At 39.2% G+C, this 16,647-nt stretch overlaps 1 protein-coding gene across 5 annotated transcripts in view; it reads right to left on the reverse strand.

The window, feature by feature from the left end:
* TTPA (alpha tocopherol transfer protein) overlaps window positions 1–15,273 on the reverse strand; it is a 32,011-nt gene extending 16,738 nt beyond the window's left edge. For 3 of the 5 annotated variants that reach the window (XR_004680397.1, XR_004680398.1, XR_004680396.1), the window contains exons 1-4: window positions 15,037–15,273; window positions 7,933–8,086; window positions 2,640–2,833; window positions 930–1,040 (exon numbers count right to left, since the gene is read on the reverse strand). Coding sequence is in view for 2 of the 5 variants with exons in the window: in XM_035011237.1 (XP_034867128.1) it covers window positions 546–629; window positions 930–1,040; window positions 2,640–2,833; window positions 7,933–8,086; window positions 15,037–15,234 (741 nt within the window). In the remaining 3 variants the exon portion in view is untranslated. Of the gene's footprint in view, window positions 1–143; window positions 630–929; window positions 1,041–2,639; window positions 2,834–7,932; window positions 8,087–15,036 lie in introns of those variants that run through there. The other 2 variants (XM_035011237.1, XM_035011236.1) reach the window with 2 other exon arrangements.
* Window positions 15,274–16,647: the final 1,374 nt, after the last annotated feature.

Here is a 16,647-nt window from a genome sequence, read left to right on the forward strand (position 1 = left end):
TTTATAGATTAATGTAGAAGAGTGGTTGCCATTCTTGGGAATTCAAATTTTATTTTTAATACTTGAAAAATCCTAAGAGATATTAGATATTCACCTGAGATAAGGCTCCACAAGATAGGTAAAAACAAAAACAAAGAAACCCATCAAATCTCTTTGCTTTAATTAACATGACATTAAGTCACATACCTTGGGTATTGTGGTTTTCAGTTATGCATGTCTAATTTAAATACATTTATTTTTTATTTGCACAGATAATACATTCATATGGCTAGAAATCAAAACAAGATAAAAGATATACAATGAGATGCCTTGGTCCCTACTCAAACCTCATCCACCCCATCCACACCTCTACTCTATTACATATAGTTAGGTTGCTTTCTTGTATCCTTTTAATGTAAATACAACTAGAGATTCTGATTTCTCCCCTTTTTATACAAAAGGTAGTATACTATAAAAACTATTCTTCATTTTTTTATTTCACTTTACATCATGAAAGTCTTACTGTATTCCATTGTGTTGATACAGCTGTTTATTTAACCAGTTCCCTAATGATGAACACTTGGTGGTTTCCAATCTTTTGCTGCAATGAATCCTTTTGTATCTGTAATTTTGTTTATGTGCTGGTATATCTGTGGGATAAAATCCCAAAAGTGCAAAGCCTGTGATTTTGATAACTGTTATCACACTGCCCTCTATAGGGAATATACCATTTTGCACTCCCACTTCAATGAATGAGAGGCTGTTCCCCCCACAGCCTAACTTGATTTTCCAAATTAAAAAGGAATTTTAATTTATAAAAATGCTTTGTTAGACAAATACTTAAAACATTGGGCTAATTGTGGGGAGGGGAGGTAATAATGCAATCCTTAAATAAAAAGGATTGGAACATTTGGTACAGAAGAATAATGACTTGAATATGTTTTACTTACCCGTTCCTTAATTTTTTCAGTCAGGAATGGTTTAATCATGGAAAAGACAGCATGGAAAATTATTGGCTCATTTATCAAATGAATACCACGAACTTTTAATGGAAAGGAATCCTTTTGAAAATAAAGAAAAAAATTATTAATAACAAAGCATAAATCAATATATATTCCTATTGACCAGTCCCTTCTCTGAACACTTGCTTTACTTAGTGCAGTACCTAAAGTGGGATTTTATTTTCAGAATTATTTATTCCATCAACACAATATCCTGCTCTGCAGTTCACAGTCACTAGATTAAGGAAAGATCTCTGAAAAAGGTTTCACCTTATAGCTTAGGCAAAGTATTTTAAGAAAGACCTGCATCTTTTGTAAGTAAGACACAGAAAATATCTTTTCCAACCACATATAAATGTTCTTTCAACGAACCAGTGAGTCATTTGGATGTTTATATTTAACCATGTTCCCCTAATTTTTATTTTGAGAAAAAAATTAAAATCTCATAGAAGCTGAAGAAATAGTAAACACACACTTTTAAACTTCTGGCACAGGTATAGGTCTTTCACATCAAAGTAATACAGGTTTATTTAGAAAGCTTAAAACATTAAGAATTAAAAAAAAAACACTTCATCAATAGTTTTCCTACACAAAATGTGCTCACATACAGATTTCTCCCGCCAAATTTCTTTCATGCAAAATTCTTTTTTTTTTCCCCCTATGCATACCTTTTACAGATGTGTTATCAATTTGGAGCTTTTCCTTCCAGGTTCTTTCTATGAATAATTTTATTTTAAACATAATTGCCAATATGCTGTCTAAATAATTTGCACCCCGTTTTGTTTCATTGACATAATACAATTTTTACACATATCATGAGTTTTAATATTGTTGCGATAATCTATCAAATGGATATACCATAATTTTCCTATTTCTGGAAAAATAAACTGTTTCTAATTCTCATCTATAAAAATTGATCCTATAGTAACTATCTTTATTTATCGGAGGCAATGGTGGTTATAAACACAACTCCTACATTCAGATGACCTGAACTGGAATTCTTGCTTCACTGTTGACAAAATGTGTGTGCTTGGGCATTGCTATGTCACCCCTCTGACACAGTTAATTAATCTGTAAAATGGGAAAAATAATAGCTATAGGCTTGTTTGGTCATTAAAGGGTAATGCACTTGAGACATTTAGCAAAGTACTTGGCACATAATAAGCTACTATTGTTATTATATATGAAGTCTTTACTGTATTTCAGATTATTCATTGGCTAGGTCCCCGAAAGTAGAATTACCGGATCAAAGATGATGGCCATCTTAAAAACCTTTTAATTTCTGAAGGGATTGTATCAATTTATACCCACCAAGAATGTAACATTTTATTGTACCATTGCTATAAATATTGTTTTGAGTCAATTTTTTAATTTAGGAAGAAAATATTAATAACAGAAAGAGAAAGTTACCACGCTATTATTTAAATGTATAAATTCTGTAGTTACTAATTTTGAACCTATTTTCAGTTTCTTGCAACAGTCTTTCTTTTATGAATTAATAGCACTTTATTTCCTCTTAGCATTATTGAATTCTATGTGTCATTTTAAAATTATTTATTTTCTAATAAATGTATTATACTCTTGCTTTGTTGAACATATAACTAAATTGAAATCTATTATTTGGAATTAGTATCCCAAAGAGTTAAAATATACACTTACTGTAAGAACAGCAGCAATCTTCTTGGCTACGGATGGGGTGATTTGAAAAGCATGAGAAAACTGCCAGCCTTCTAGATCAAAGATAGCCTTGATACCATTCCGTTGCGTTTCTACCTCCTGTACAATAAGCTCGGATGTGATTAGACTTACGCGAAAAACATCATAAGCTGTGAAAACTTTGGGGTCCCATTGTGCTAAAAAAAATTTTAAAAATAGCATATCTCAGCATAGTGTAAGGATTCAGGAAGATTTACAAAGGGAAACTAATTCTTTTGAGACTTAAAATGTCAGTAGAAATAAAAACATGTACAAAGAGCGTGAATTGAATAATGGATCAATTTGGTAGTCCAAAAACATGTTCCTGCTATTTCCTCTATCCTCAAATCCCTAGGGAAAAACAGATAAGGGCATGGGGGAGAAGAGAATGAATACAGGCTGGATTTGATTGCCAGATGAAGCTATAGCCCAAAACATTCAGGAGAGGGTTGTGGCTAAAGAGGAAAATGTCCCCAGGTATGCTCCCAGCTCGGAGGTGTTGGAAATGGGAAAAGCAAGGGCTTTTGGATGATAAAGGATTATAAAGAGTAACTAAGGTCCCTATAGTAACCGAAGAGGTTGCTAAGGGAAATGGATGAAGAGCAGACTGGCAGGCTGATGTATCAGACACCCCTCGGTGGCAACAGCACATAGCTGTCATGTCTGCACAGGCCAGAACAGTAAGTGTGGGCTTTGGAAAAGAGCCAGGGAAGCACTCTGGTAGCTGCCTACACCCAGGGGAAACAACAAAGCATTACTGACATTCCTGTCCTCTCCCCTCCCCCACCATCCCTGGGCAGGCCAGGGCAAGCAGAAAGGACAGTAATGGACAGGCAAACAGGTGATCTTAAAAGAAGATACACATTCACTAAGTATTATAACATTTTTAAAAATACACACAAAGAAGAGGGGAACCACACTCAATAGACAAAGACATTAAAACCTAAGGAAACAGTTAATAAAGCAAGAGACATTAAAAAGAAGCAAGATAGTTTCAGTGAGGGAATAAAAGGGTAATGTAGGCTATTATTATAAGAACAGGTTATTATTTAAAAGAATCAGTTGAGATCTTGGAAATAAAAAGATGATAATTCAAGTAAATCTCAGTTGATGGGACAAATAGCAGAAAAGACACAGCCAATGAGTGCATAATGGTTTGGAATACCAAACTGAAAAGAGCCAGCAATTGATATGTATGCATCAAAAGACTCATGCAGCTAGAGACATGCAGCTAGATCCAGAGTTTTGACATCCAACTAATTAGAGTTCTGGAAGGAAATAATGCAGGGAATAGGGAAGAGGGGAAAGAGGAATAACAGTAGAGAAAAATGTTCCAAAGCTGAAAAAAATGCAAGTCTTCATACTGAAGGTTCCAAGGAGCGCCTAAGGAGACAAATGAGAAAGGGGAAAGAAAAGATTCATGATTAAGTAATGGTAAAGTTTCAAAATACCAAAGTTTCTGGCTTGGGCAACTGGGTAGAATGGTGGTACCATTTATTGAGAGAGGAAACAGTGAAAGAGAAATGTTTTGGGAGGAAAAAATCGTAAGTAGTTTTGGACACGTAAAAATGGTGAATGAGAGACATCCAACTGGAGACAGTTGGAATAGGGAGCTGCTCCTACAGATCCCTGGGGACAGGAGATGGTGGGGTGAAGACAGAAATCTGAGAGTTGTTTGTACTTGCATGGCAGCCTGCAACAGGGATTATCTTAGGTCTACACAGAAAGTAGCATAAGAAGAGGAAGTGCCCTAAAGAATTTCAGAATTGAAAAGGTGGTAGAACAGGTGGTGCCAGTAAAGGAGACTCAGAAGGAGCAGCCAGTTTAAGTCAGGAAAACATCAGGAGAATGTAGCATTAGAAAAGCCAAGGGAAGAGGATATCTCAAGAAAGAGGAAGTGGTTTGCTGTGTTGAGAGATCAAGTAAAACAGAACTAAACATGTCCACTAGATTTGGTGAAAAGAAGGTCACTGATGATTTGTTAAGGCCATTTCAGCACAGAGGTGAAAGTGAAACGAGGCCAGGGTGGATTGAGAGGAATTGTGAAAAACTGTGAAAATATGGATGGTGAACATCACTAATTTGAGATGTTTGGCTGAGAATGAGGAGTAGGGAGATGGCTGGGGTGGAGGCTGGAGGATCTTGTGGGATTGAGAAGGAGTTTTTGTTTTGTTTTGGATGGCTGACCCTTAATAGATTTAAATGTTGATAGGGAGTGTCTTCTAGCAAGGAAAAAATCGAAGATAGAAAAGAGACAATCAGAAGTATTCCCAGAAAGGCATAATGGGATTGCCCTTTGCTTTTTAAGAGCCTCAGCTGCCTGGTAAGAATTTGAGTAATCAATTCATGGATAACCCAGCTCAAATATACTATACTACTTCAGACATTGGCAGAAAAGCTAAAATGGTGAAAAATACAAGCAGAATGATTGAAAGTCTGCAGTCAAGAAAATAGTTACCGGCCTAAATTTCCAAGCTCACCAACATAGTTGTCTAGACCTGTGCTGTCCAATGGGGTAGCCATTAGCCATGTGTGGCTATTTAAATTTAAACTAATTAACATTAAATGAAATTAAAAATTCAATTTCTTAGTTGCAAAAGCCACATTTCAAGTGCTCAATAGCCACATGTGACTAGTGGCTACTGTAGAACAATTTCATCATCATAGAAAATTCTATTGGATAGGGCTGGTCTAGACTCTAAGCTCCCTTAAGGCAAAAGGAAAATATGACTTAACTTCTTCATTCCTTTTCCAGCATCTATTTAATATTTATTGAGTGCTTATTATATATCAAGTAATGTTCTAATTATATTTCATGTGTATTACAGGATTTAATGCTCACAGGAACCCCGTAAGATAGGTTTTTACTATGCCTGTTTGACAGAGAAAATGGGATTACGGGTACATAGCTGCCCACGTAGCTAGAACATAGCAGAGCTGCAGTTCCAACCTGGGCAATGTGCTGTAGAACTTTAACCCTAAGAACTAAGCCATAGTCAAAACTTAATACTCACTGTTAAATTTTATTTTTGCTGCGACAGTATAATAGTTTCAAAAGGCATAAAATTATATCTGGCTGGTAGGCTAATAGTGGCAAAAACTGAGTTTCACCTTGTGTTGCCCTGATGGACTGGAGAAAAAAGGTTCTGTGCATTTTCACTGCAGAGATGGTACCTAGGGAAAGGTGGTTATGCTAATGTTCTACCCAAAACCTCTACCACAGATTTCCTTTTTTAGTTTCTCCCATTAATTCAATTACATTTAGGAAATTTATAAATCTTTATCCTATCCTTTCCTTTTACTCCTAAACCTCTTCTGAGTTTTCCCTTTGCACCCTAGAATAAGATCTTATTCTACATAACACACAGGAAATTTGCTGCATGCCCTTCTGTTCTGACCATCACTAACTTATGTGTTTTCTGTTTTTGTTTTTTTTAAGATTTTATTTATTTGACAGAGAGAGAGCGCACAAGCAGGGGGAGCAGCAGGCAGAGGGAGAGGGAGAAGCAGGCTCCCTGCAGAGCAAGGAGCTGGATATGGGGCCTGATCCCAGGACCCTGGGATCATGACCTGAGCTGAAGGCAAATGCTTAACCGACTGAGCCACCCAGGGACCGCCCCAACCAACATGTTTTCTTGATTTTAAAAACAGTATACTTAAATGTTAATGTACCATAAGAAACCCTCTCACTAAGCAATAGAAGACAATTGATGCAGTGTTAAGGTATGTATGTATGTATTTATTTATTTATTCATAAAGCTTTTATTTTTAAATAATCTCTATACCCAACGTGGGGCTCAAACTCACAACCCCGAGATCAAGAGTCGCACGTTCCACTGACTGAGCCATCCAGATGCCCCCAGTGTTAAGGTATTTATGATCAAAGTAGCACATTAGTTTTTCACTATGAAGATGTCATTTTTACTTCTTAACTTGCCCCAGGTAATTTATGCACAAATTTGAAAAAACTCCAGCCAGGCAGTACAGAGCCAGGACACTTGCAGAAAGAGCCCCCTGAAGGTTTCAGTTTTATGTTCCTGGGACCTTTGAGTAGCATTGCCAGATAAAATATAAGACTCCCTGTTAAAGCTGAATTTCAGATAAAAAACAAATAATTTTTTAGTATGTATGGAGCATACTGATACTAAAAAATTATATCCTGTTTATCTGAAATTCAAATTCAAACTGGACATCCCATATTTTCATACACTCTATGGTTACTTGCTACATAAAACATAGATAATATCGTCACTCTGGCAACTCTACCTCTAAAGAACTTGGGGAACTACATTCATCATCCTATAACACTGGTGGGGCAACAAAAGGACAGGGCAGACATTGTGACATCTGTTTTATGGACAGTGACTTCACGACTGACCCAATTGTATCTGACACATAAGCAGGAGCAAACACCCGGAATCATTCTCCTCGGTCTTCTGATACCCTAAAGAATTACATGCAGTGCCTTCTTACAAGATCATAAACAGTTGAGTTACAAGCAGGTATCTTATCTATAATCAGGTAGAAAAAGCAAATCTATAAAGAGGCCACGAGAGGATGCTGGGAGCAGTGTGAGTCCTTCTTCATTACATGCCATTTTTAATCACACACAGGTCTAAGGAAGGGGCAGTCACACTACAGGAATACTAGGAAGGCCTAACGGTGAAAAGGGGAAGCTATGACAAGAGGGGTATGTGGAATACAGTGTCTTCAACGCTACTCAGGGATGCCGCTTTCCCACTGGACCTTCCCCTGCCCCAGAGAATGAGTCCCTGGCTCCTCAGCCTCGGGTGTTATCCAACTAGCCATTCACTCACTCCAGAAATATTTAATACATACCTACCATATACTAGGTCCTGGTTTCAGTGTTAGGATACAGTGAACAGAACAGACAAAATCCATGCTCTCGTGGAGCTTGTGTTATTACTGTTCAGAATTCTTATTTGGATTTCCTACTAAGCATTTTCTAAACACTTTACCTTGATCTTTTTCACCTTTCCCCCCATATTTCTCTACTCTGCTTTCTTTCTCTCTTATTTTATACAGCTGACTGTGTGGAAGAACGGAAGCAAGCTTTTTGTTGGTTTCTAATTTTCTCACAGTTGCCAGTTTTATTATATTTGAGGGACATTACAATCTAAAGTAAACCTAAGTTAAAGCCTGAAAAGCAAAATTCTTAAATATGGACTCATAAAGCTTTCAATATGGCAGCCAAGAAAAAGAAAGAAAAAGAAAAGCAGTGCTGTATATGACTTACCGATTCTGTAAATAAGAACTTTGCTGCCAGTGGGATCTCTGGCTCTCAGGACTCCGAGGTAACCAGCCTTCAGAAGTCCCAGAATACTTCTAGGGCACAGATCTGCACTTATTTCTGGACATTCTGCTCTCCACTTATAATAGTTTTTCAGTAACTGAAAAATAAAATAAAAATTGACTACAGATGTCATACATGGTAAGCACCTTGTAAAAACGGAAGCAAAGCCTTGGCATTATGTACGGCCCTTACCATCCATTATGTTCAGGATTTTAATCTGGGGTATTTTTTTTTTCATTGTAAAAATTTAAGTTCCCGTCATCAAGCATTGCAGGTGATAAGACTTCATCACAAATTCAAAGTTGAGTAATTTTCATTTGTCTCCTATGGTTGGTAGACTCCAAAGATAGCTACCAATAATACCTCCCCTCCTGGTAGACACATGCCATTTGTCCCCTTACAGGTGGAATCCAGTTGATTCCTCCCCCCAGAATCTGGGCCAGCCTTACATTTTGCTTTGGCAGAAGTGACACTGTGCCTTACATTTTGCTTTGGCAGAAGTGACACTGTGCTAGTTTAGGAAGGCTGGGACTTTCTACATTTGCTTTTGGGGACCCAGAAACCACATCAGAATAAGATTACTAAGTCTATGTGGAAAGAGGCACTAGACAACTAGAGCCCATCTTGGTCTGGTCTCAGCCAAGTTCCCATGTGATGCAATGTGGATCACAGATGAGTCATCCCCACTCAGCCCTTGCCCAACTGAGAGAATCACAGACAAATAAATAGTTGCGGTTTAAGCCACTAAATTTGGGGGTGACTTGTTACTCAGCAATAGCTAACTGAAACATCTACTGTTAGTCCCTTCTGAAATAAGGAAAAATAGAAATCAAATGAATTAGCTGTACAAATATTTTTGGAGCATCTACATTGTTCTACACACTGGATAGGCACTTGAGTTATAGCCATGAACAAAATAAAATGCCTGCGCTCATTGGGGCTGACCTGCTGGTGACAACTGGATCATACATGCCATGCTTTGTAGTGAAAAGTTAAATTCCCAGGCTGCTTCACCAGAAAAACCTTGACTCTACCACATATCACCTGTGTGATCTTGGGTAGTTGTCAACGTCTAGTGCGTTGGGGTCCCTGGGTAAGGGTCTACGAAATCACCAGGACACAGGGGATGCAGAGCAAAGGCAGCACTTGCAACTGCATACTGCCGTTTATTACTCACACAGCTATATACTCGCAGTGATCAGATAAACATAACAATGTATACTTAAAGTATCAAGCCAACATCCGTGAAGAAAGATACACGAAATTCACTAAGAACAAAATACATCCTGTTTATGCTTGCAGAATAAAGAATTCTCTTAGCCACCCTTCCTTTGGAGACAACATGTTCTTTGTCTTTAGAAAGAACACTTCTAATTAGAAAGATACACTTTAAGCGAGGCAAGAGCCACTTCCTGCTGATCCAGGCATTTAGAACTTGCAACATGAGATAAGGGGAAGAGAACATTTTCTCCTCCTGGCCCAGGCCTGCCTGGCCGTCCTTAACCTCAGTGCAGTCCTCAAATGATCTGGGCCTGCAAGGGGCTTACAAGCCTATACCATCTCAGGTAGTTATTTAACTCCTTTGTGACTTGTTTCCTCCATATCTGCTTGCAGGATTAAACGTAAAGCATACATGGACATAATGAGTGGTAGTTACCCCTGCTATTGTTGTAATAGGAAAGTTATTTGGATTTATTGCTCATCTGAGTATCTTAGTGCAGGTTTATGTTAAAGATAACTAGAATTTTTTGGTTTCATTTTCTTTCCTACAAAAAAGAGCTAAATCAAAGATATAAAGGAACATCTCTATACCATTGCTATACTTTCTACTAATAGAAAAACAATAAAAATCAGCTTTGTTTATAGTGGTATGTATTCTGAGCAGAACAGTAAGCCCAGATAGTAGGTCTTGGTAAAGTATGGTCTGAAGGAATCCTGTTTTCTTTTCATTTTAAAAGAACCACCAATAATGGTTACTCTGCATTTACAAGAAATACGGATATTGCCAGTATATTGTGGAGAATACTAAAATCAATGCATTTAAAGTTTATTATGGTTTAATTTTCCTCTTCACGATGTTTAGCATTCTCAATTTTTGTAAAATGACAATATGTTTGGGTTTTGTTGTTTTGTTTTAAAGATTTAATTATCTTGAGAGAGAGAGAGCACAAGAGGGAGGGGCAGAGGGAGAAGGAAGGAGAATCTCAAGCAAACTCCACGCTCAGCGTGGAGCCTGAGGGAAGGCTCGATCTCACGACCGTGAGATCAAGACCTGAGCTGAAACCAAGTGTCGGAGGCTTAACCATCTGCACCACCTGGGCACCCCAACAATAAGTCTGTTTTGAGTTTAAAGAGGTGGGAAATGGAAGTTTAGATGAAAGGAAGGGACGAATTTCATATTTGAGAGTCACTGGAATAAACATGACAGGTGTGATCACAAAGTAGGGATGACCTGGAAGAGAGAGAACAAATATAAATTTAAAAGCCAAGTAGAGGGTGAAATTCCAAACCTGGAGCAACGTTAATGGCTGGCAAGGGCTGGAGAAAGAGAAAAGCTGGCTGGACTGGAGGAGCCTTGACACCATGGTGCACAGAAGGGAGGAAAAAATTATGTATGTCTCCTGCCCCTCTCTCCTCTCTCTCTCTCTCTCCGATGTTGTCTTTCTAACTTTCTCTATCTCTGTCTTTCTCCCTCTCATTTCTTCATTTAATAAACTTTTCTGAACTCTTTTAAAAAAGAGAATGTTGCCATGGGCTGGATAAAACTGCGAGGTAGGAAAGAAAAAAGTCCCTAAATTAGCCAACAAAGAAATAACTGGTGACCTAAATAGCAATTTCCAAAAGCAGAAAGAACAAAAGGTACATTGTAGATTCTGATATATTCATTCTACTCTTTTGAGTTTCTCTTCCTCCTCCTGTCTTAGAGGGCATCAGAATAAGTGTTAAAAGAATGTTACAGTGCTCATTACTTTGATAGCTCCCTCAGATACAAAAATAGTCCTTTTAATTCTGTTTCAAGCAAAACGCTAGAAGCAGCATATTAGCTCCTATATAAAAATAACGATTTTAATTTCCCATGGAATCATAGAAATTGTAGCTTCATTAAAAGGGATCTTTAGGTAACAGGCAGGGTCCTCAGCTTATTCATCTCTGCAGAATGCTGGGCACCCAGGAGATAGGTACAAGTGTTGAATGAAAGAATAAATTAATGCATGAATAAACCAGCCGAATTCACACACTTGAAAAGCTGACTTTTTCATAAAAGCGTGCAAATCACTCTCCTGCCTTTGACATTTAACTTTTGCAAATTGAGTATCTAAACCTGGATATTTGAGCATTACTTTTCCTCTGACAAATAAATTCAAAACTCGGCTGACATAAATAAGTTATGTAAATAACACAAACTGCTACTCAGCAATTCTCAAACAAATATCAGAAGTCCACAACAACAAAAAAAACTGGCAGCAGGTGAACATTCATTACTGGAAGGCACCTGTTTTTGCTCCAGTTAGGAATAAATAAATGTAAAAAGTTAGGGTTTATTTTAACTATGCTTTGTAGTAGAGTCAGTTTCTTCTTACATTTTTCATGTGCTTTCAAACAAAATAACAGCTATAGTTGTGCTGCATTTACAGGGTTTAATGGCATCATTTCAATTCCTTCTCACAGCCATCTTGAGAGGTAACTACTGTTATCCCATGTTATGGATAAGAATAGTAAAGTTCAGAGAAGTTACACATTTGTTTAAGGGCAGTAACTATCAGGAGCAGAGTCACTGACACTGACATGTGATATGACAAATTCTACAAAAGAAGCTACAGGAAGAGTCAATGGATTTTTGAAAGCTTCAAAGAACTTTGGGGAAACCGTAAAAATACTTAAAGGATAAAAAAACTTGCCACATAGAGCAAAAACATAGGGAACTGAACTAGTCACTTATAAAAGACAGGAATTCACAAGAACATGTAGGACACACAGAGGTTAACAGTTGGCCGTTTTATGTTCATTGTTTTGAACAGAAGGGGCAAGTGCAGTAAGTATACTTGTGAGCATAGGCTCTGCAGAGTTCAACCCAAGTTCAAATCCCTCCTCTACCACTTAATACCTGACTTTGGACTAGAAACTGCATCTCAGTTTCTTCTAAAATGAGAAAATAATGAGATGATCCACACAAACACTATTTACCCAAATACTTGGTACTCTATAAACTTTTAGAATCATAAAAACCTCATTAATTCACTGTATCTTCAAATACAAAAACTAGAATAATGAGAAATTTCATTGTAACTGAGGGGCTTATCAAGCTTTCTTCATATACTAAAACTATAGGGCTTTTATATTATAAATAAGGGGGTTTGAGTTAAATTAGCTGCCTTTATGGAGGAAATTGAAAAAAAAAATAGTTTCACACTCTAAGCCTTTCCCTTTCCTTTCCAGTTGGCAGAAAAGTAAGGCAAAGAGTTCACAAACAGAAACTTGATCCCTATCCAGTGGATTTAGACAGTCTTGCTAACCAATTCCTCAAGGACATGGTGAAATGAAAACAATTCAGGAAAATAAAGAATACAGAAAACAATATATATAACAGCTGCTGGAGGTAACTTTTATTCCTTCTTGTGTTTAGACATTCTTTTGAAAAGCAGCTAAAATGAAATCAGTAAATCATACACTTTTTTATTATTAGTGATCTCTACACATTTATATGTTTAATGTTTCATTTAAACTGCACTCCTCATGGGACCTAAGATTGTCTTTATATTTAGTAGTTGCTGAGTAAATATTAGTTTATTACCCATGATGTTGGGATACCTGAGTAGCCATCTGACGAAACAAAAATAAAGTCAGATTCTTATTTCATTCCTAACATCAAAATAAATCCCAGTAGGTTAGCAACTCCAACATTAAAAAGAGACATCATAAATTACTAGAGAAAATTTTGGAGAGGAGAAGAGCTTATAAAACCCAGAAACAATCAAAGAACAATCTAATCGATACATGTGATTACATAAAAATGTTTAAAGTCCGCACAGAAAAGAAAAATAGTACAAGCAATGTCAAAAGACAACAAACTAGGGCAAAGGCTTATTTTCTTTAATACATAAAGATATTTTATGAGTAAAAAATGTATATGTATATTTTATGTGAACAAAATGGAAGAAAATTAACAAACTGCAAAAACAGCTAACTGGAAAATAATCTAAAAATTTTAAATATATGAAAGATGATCAACCTCACTTTTAATTAAACAAATGCATATTATAATGAGAACCAATTGCTCACCAAGCAGGCTGACACAGATCATAATGTTTGATAGTACAGTGTAGGTGATAATATGGAGAAAAAGGCACAATTTGTAATATAAAAGTGATAAAATTAGTGCAAATGCTTTGAAGGACAGTTACATTCATCAACCCTGAAAATGCATACCTCACTTCATCCAGGAACTTTACAGGTTGAACTTGTAAGGATATATTCCTATTTTTGCACAAAGACAAATGTATAAAGAGATACTACTCCTATTTTTGCACAAAGACAAATATATAAAGAGATATCCAGTTGGTGATAGAAGAAATCCCATTTGTCTTGTTTACTGCATTTTGTGTACAGCCAGGCAAATTGTAAGAGTTCAAAAAATAATCACTGAATGAAGGAAAGAACAGCATGCGTGGGCATTGCCATTGGCTGAGGATAACTCCTCTATCTAATAACAGGGGACTGGTTAATAAATTTAGATATAATAAATCCATACAATGGAATAGTACACAGCCCCCAAAAAGAATAAGATTTATGAACACATACTGAACTAGGCTGATCTCTATGATAAATTAGGTAAAAACAAAAACCAAAAACCAAAACCAAACAAACAAGGCCAAAACATATGCTTGTGTGAGCACAGACTATACCTAGAAAGATAAACAGGTAACAGTAACTGATTCTGAGTAGAGGACCAGCAAAATGAAGGTTTGGGGTGGGGAACTTTTTTCCTTTATACAGTTACTTTTAGAAACTTACTTTGCACTCTTTACTGTTCATAAAAAAATCACCCATGCTCTTTACTTTTTCAATTAAAAATTAGTTATCAACAGCAACAACAAAACTCATACTGGGTCATGTTATGATTCTGCACTGGTATACTTTCCCTGTCTCCCACTCCCAATATGACACCGAGGAAGCCCCTTGGCCGAAGGGCTAGATCAGGTTCAATTGCTGAGTGCTTACTATATTGTCAGGCTCTGTGCTGGGTACGTGTTGTTCTGCTAAACTGGTTAATGTTCAATCCTCAGAATCAGTGAGGTAGGCTTTCTCACCCTTATTTAACAGAAGTGGATGCTGAGCCCAAAGTGACATAACTCAAGGTTACATCCCTCTTTTTTGGTCCCTGTTTTCCTATCACCCCTTCTTCAACCATCTGTAACATACCTGGAAACACAAAAGAACCACCTCATCCCGCACCTTTCCACTCAAAATATATTGGACCGCTTTACTGTCCTGACATTTAAGTATTATTATTAATAATGGCACTATTTTGCTAGAATTTGGCTTCAGACCCTCCGTTTTACTGGCAACTTCATTTTTCCCACCACAGGTGGAGTGATCTGCTAAAATGTGATAAATCTAGGTTTCCTACTTCGAAGCTGTTACTCTGTTTTACATCGCTGGCGTCGGGCCAGGGACAGGAAAGACATCCCTATTCTCCCCCCCCCACCCAAAAAAAACAAACAAAACAAAAACAAAAACAAAAAAACTTGATAGGTTTCGGAGACTCATCTAGAGCGCAGTTCCAGCGTTTGGGGTCAAACGGGCCATCACCGCAGGGCGCTCCAGCTTTTTCTAGGTTTCCTCTTTCCGCGACTCCGAGGAACTGCAAGGAGCGGCGCGGGAGTTCTCAGAACACCTGCAGCCACCGCGCCCGCCGCCGGTGCGTTAGGAGGGCGCGTAGCCAGCCGCCAAGGCTCGCAGGCAACTCGCGACTTCCCAGGGGTCTGGCCACGGCGCTGGCCCCCGGCCCTGCCCGCGCGGGGGAACGCAGCGGGCAAGCGTGCTCACCCGCCAGGCCAGGTCGAGGTCGAAGTCCCGGGCGCGCAGGAACCGCAGCAGGAAGGAGTCGGTGAGTGGCAGCGGCGGAGCGCCCGCCGCCCGGGCTCGGCGCCGCAGCTCGGCCAGGCCGGGCTGCAGCAGCGGGGAGTGGTCGGGCAGCGCGCTGAGCTGCAGCCCCGCCGCAGGCCCCGGCCGCAGCTCTGCCATGCCCGCCCCGCGCTGTCCCCCGCCAACTTCATCGGGGCGGCGGGGAAAAGCGCGGGCTCCGCGCCACCCTCCGGCCCCTCCTCCGGTGGCGGCTGCCCAGCGCACACCCACCCTCCCGCCCCGCCGGGCCGCGACGGGCCTCTCGCCCCCGCGAGTGGGTGGGCCCGCGCTTGGACCCACGTGGTGTCCCCACGGTGCAACTCCTTCTGGAAACCCGGGGTGGTAACCCGAGCCTCTCCTTCTTCAGTGAGGGAAGTCGCGGTGTTCACCGTCAAAGGGAAGACGTCAGAAAGTTTGCCTACACTGAGAGCGATGAGTTGGGACGTTTTTCACACACACACACACACACACACACACACACACACACACATCTGCTAGAACAAATGTTTCCGTCTTTTTCTCCCTTTCCTGCCGCCTTTCCTCTCTCTTTTCCTTCCTCCCTCCTTCTCTCCTTGCTTTTCCTTCCTTCTCACCTCCCTCCCTTCCTTCCTTCCTTCCTTCCTTCCTTCCTTCTTTCCTTCCTTCCTTCTCCTTTCTTTTTCATCTTGGACCTGGAAGGAGCCTTAGGACAACCAGTTAATGGCACTGTGGCCGACTCATTACTAAAGCTTCCTCCTTACTCTTATTAAAGCTCCAAGCTGACTTCCCACCCCAAACTGTATTATCACAGTGGTTTCTAAAATAAACATGCCATAATGCCACATTAAAAACTCAATACTCTGAGCCCCTTGCACCAAATCCAGGCAGTCTTCTCGGTTCTCGGCATTTTATCCTGTTAGTGACACATACAAATGAATGTCTAGCAAGTGCCAAACAAAAGTTGTAAACACCATATACTTCCTCCATTACCCTGCACCACCGTGTCTAGTCTTTCAATGGACAGTCTAAAGATGGATGACCTCGTCTAAGTCATCCCAGGTAATGATGAATCAGGGAAATGATGTGGAAACCAGAACGGGTGCTAAATTAGGCTTTTCTTGATCTGTACCAATTGCAGCTATCCTAGAATTGACCTGAGTCTCCCAGGGGAATCCATGAGACTAATTCTTACTGAATATATACCATGTGCCAGGTAAATGCTAGAATTGCACAAACAAATAAAGCCAAATCTTTGCCTTTAAGAGAGAGTGGTGAGGGGCGCCTGGGTGGCTCAGTCAGTTAAGCCTCTGCCTTCGGCTCAGGTCATGATCCCAGGGTCCTGGGATTGAGCCCCATGTCGGGCTCTCCGCTCGGCAGGGAGCCTGCTTCTCCCTCTCCCACTCCCCCTGCTTGTGTTCCCTCTCTCGCTGTCTCTCTCTCTCTGTCGAATAAATAAATTTTAAAAATCTTAAAAAAAAAAAAAAGAGTGGTGAGAAGGACTGGCATTTCCTTCATTAAAAGAATAGTTACTGAATTGCTACTGTTTCCAGACTT

Source organism: Mirounga leonina, unplaced genomic scaffold (genome assembly GCF_011800145.1).
Source record: "Mirounga leonina isolate KUSES-001 unplaced genomic scaffold, KU_Mleo_1.0 Mir_165, whole genome shotgun sequence".
Classification (NCBI taxonomy): Eukaryota; Metazoa; Chordata; class Mammalia; order Carnivora; family Phocidae; genus Mirounga; species Mirounga leonina.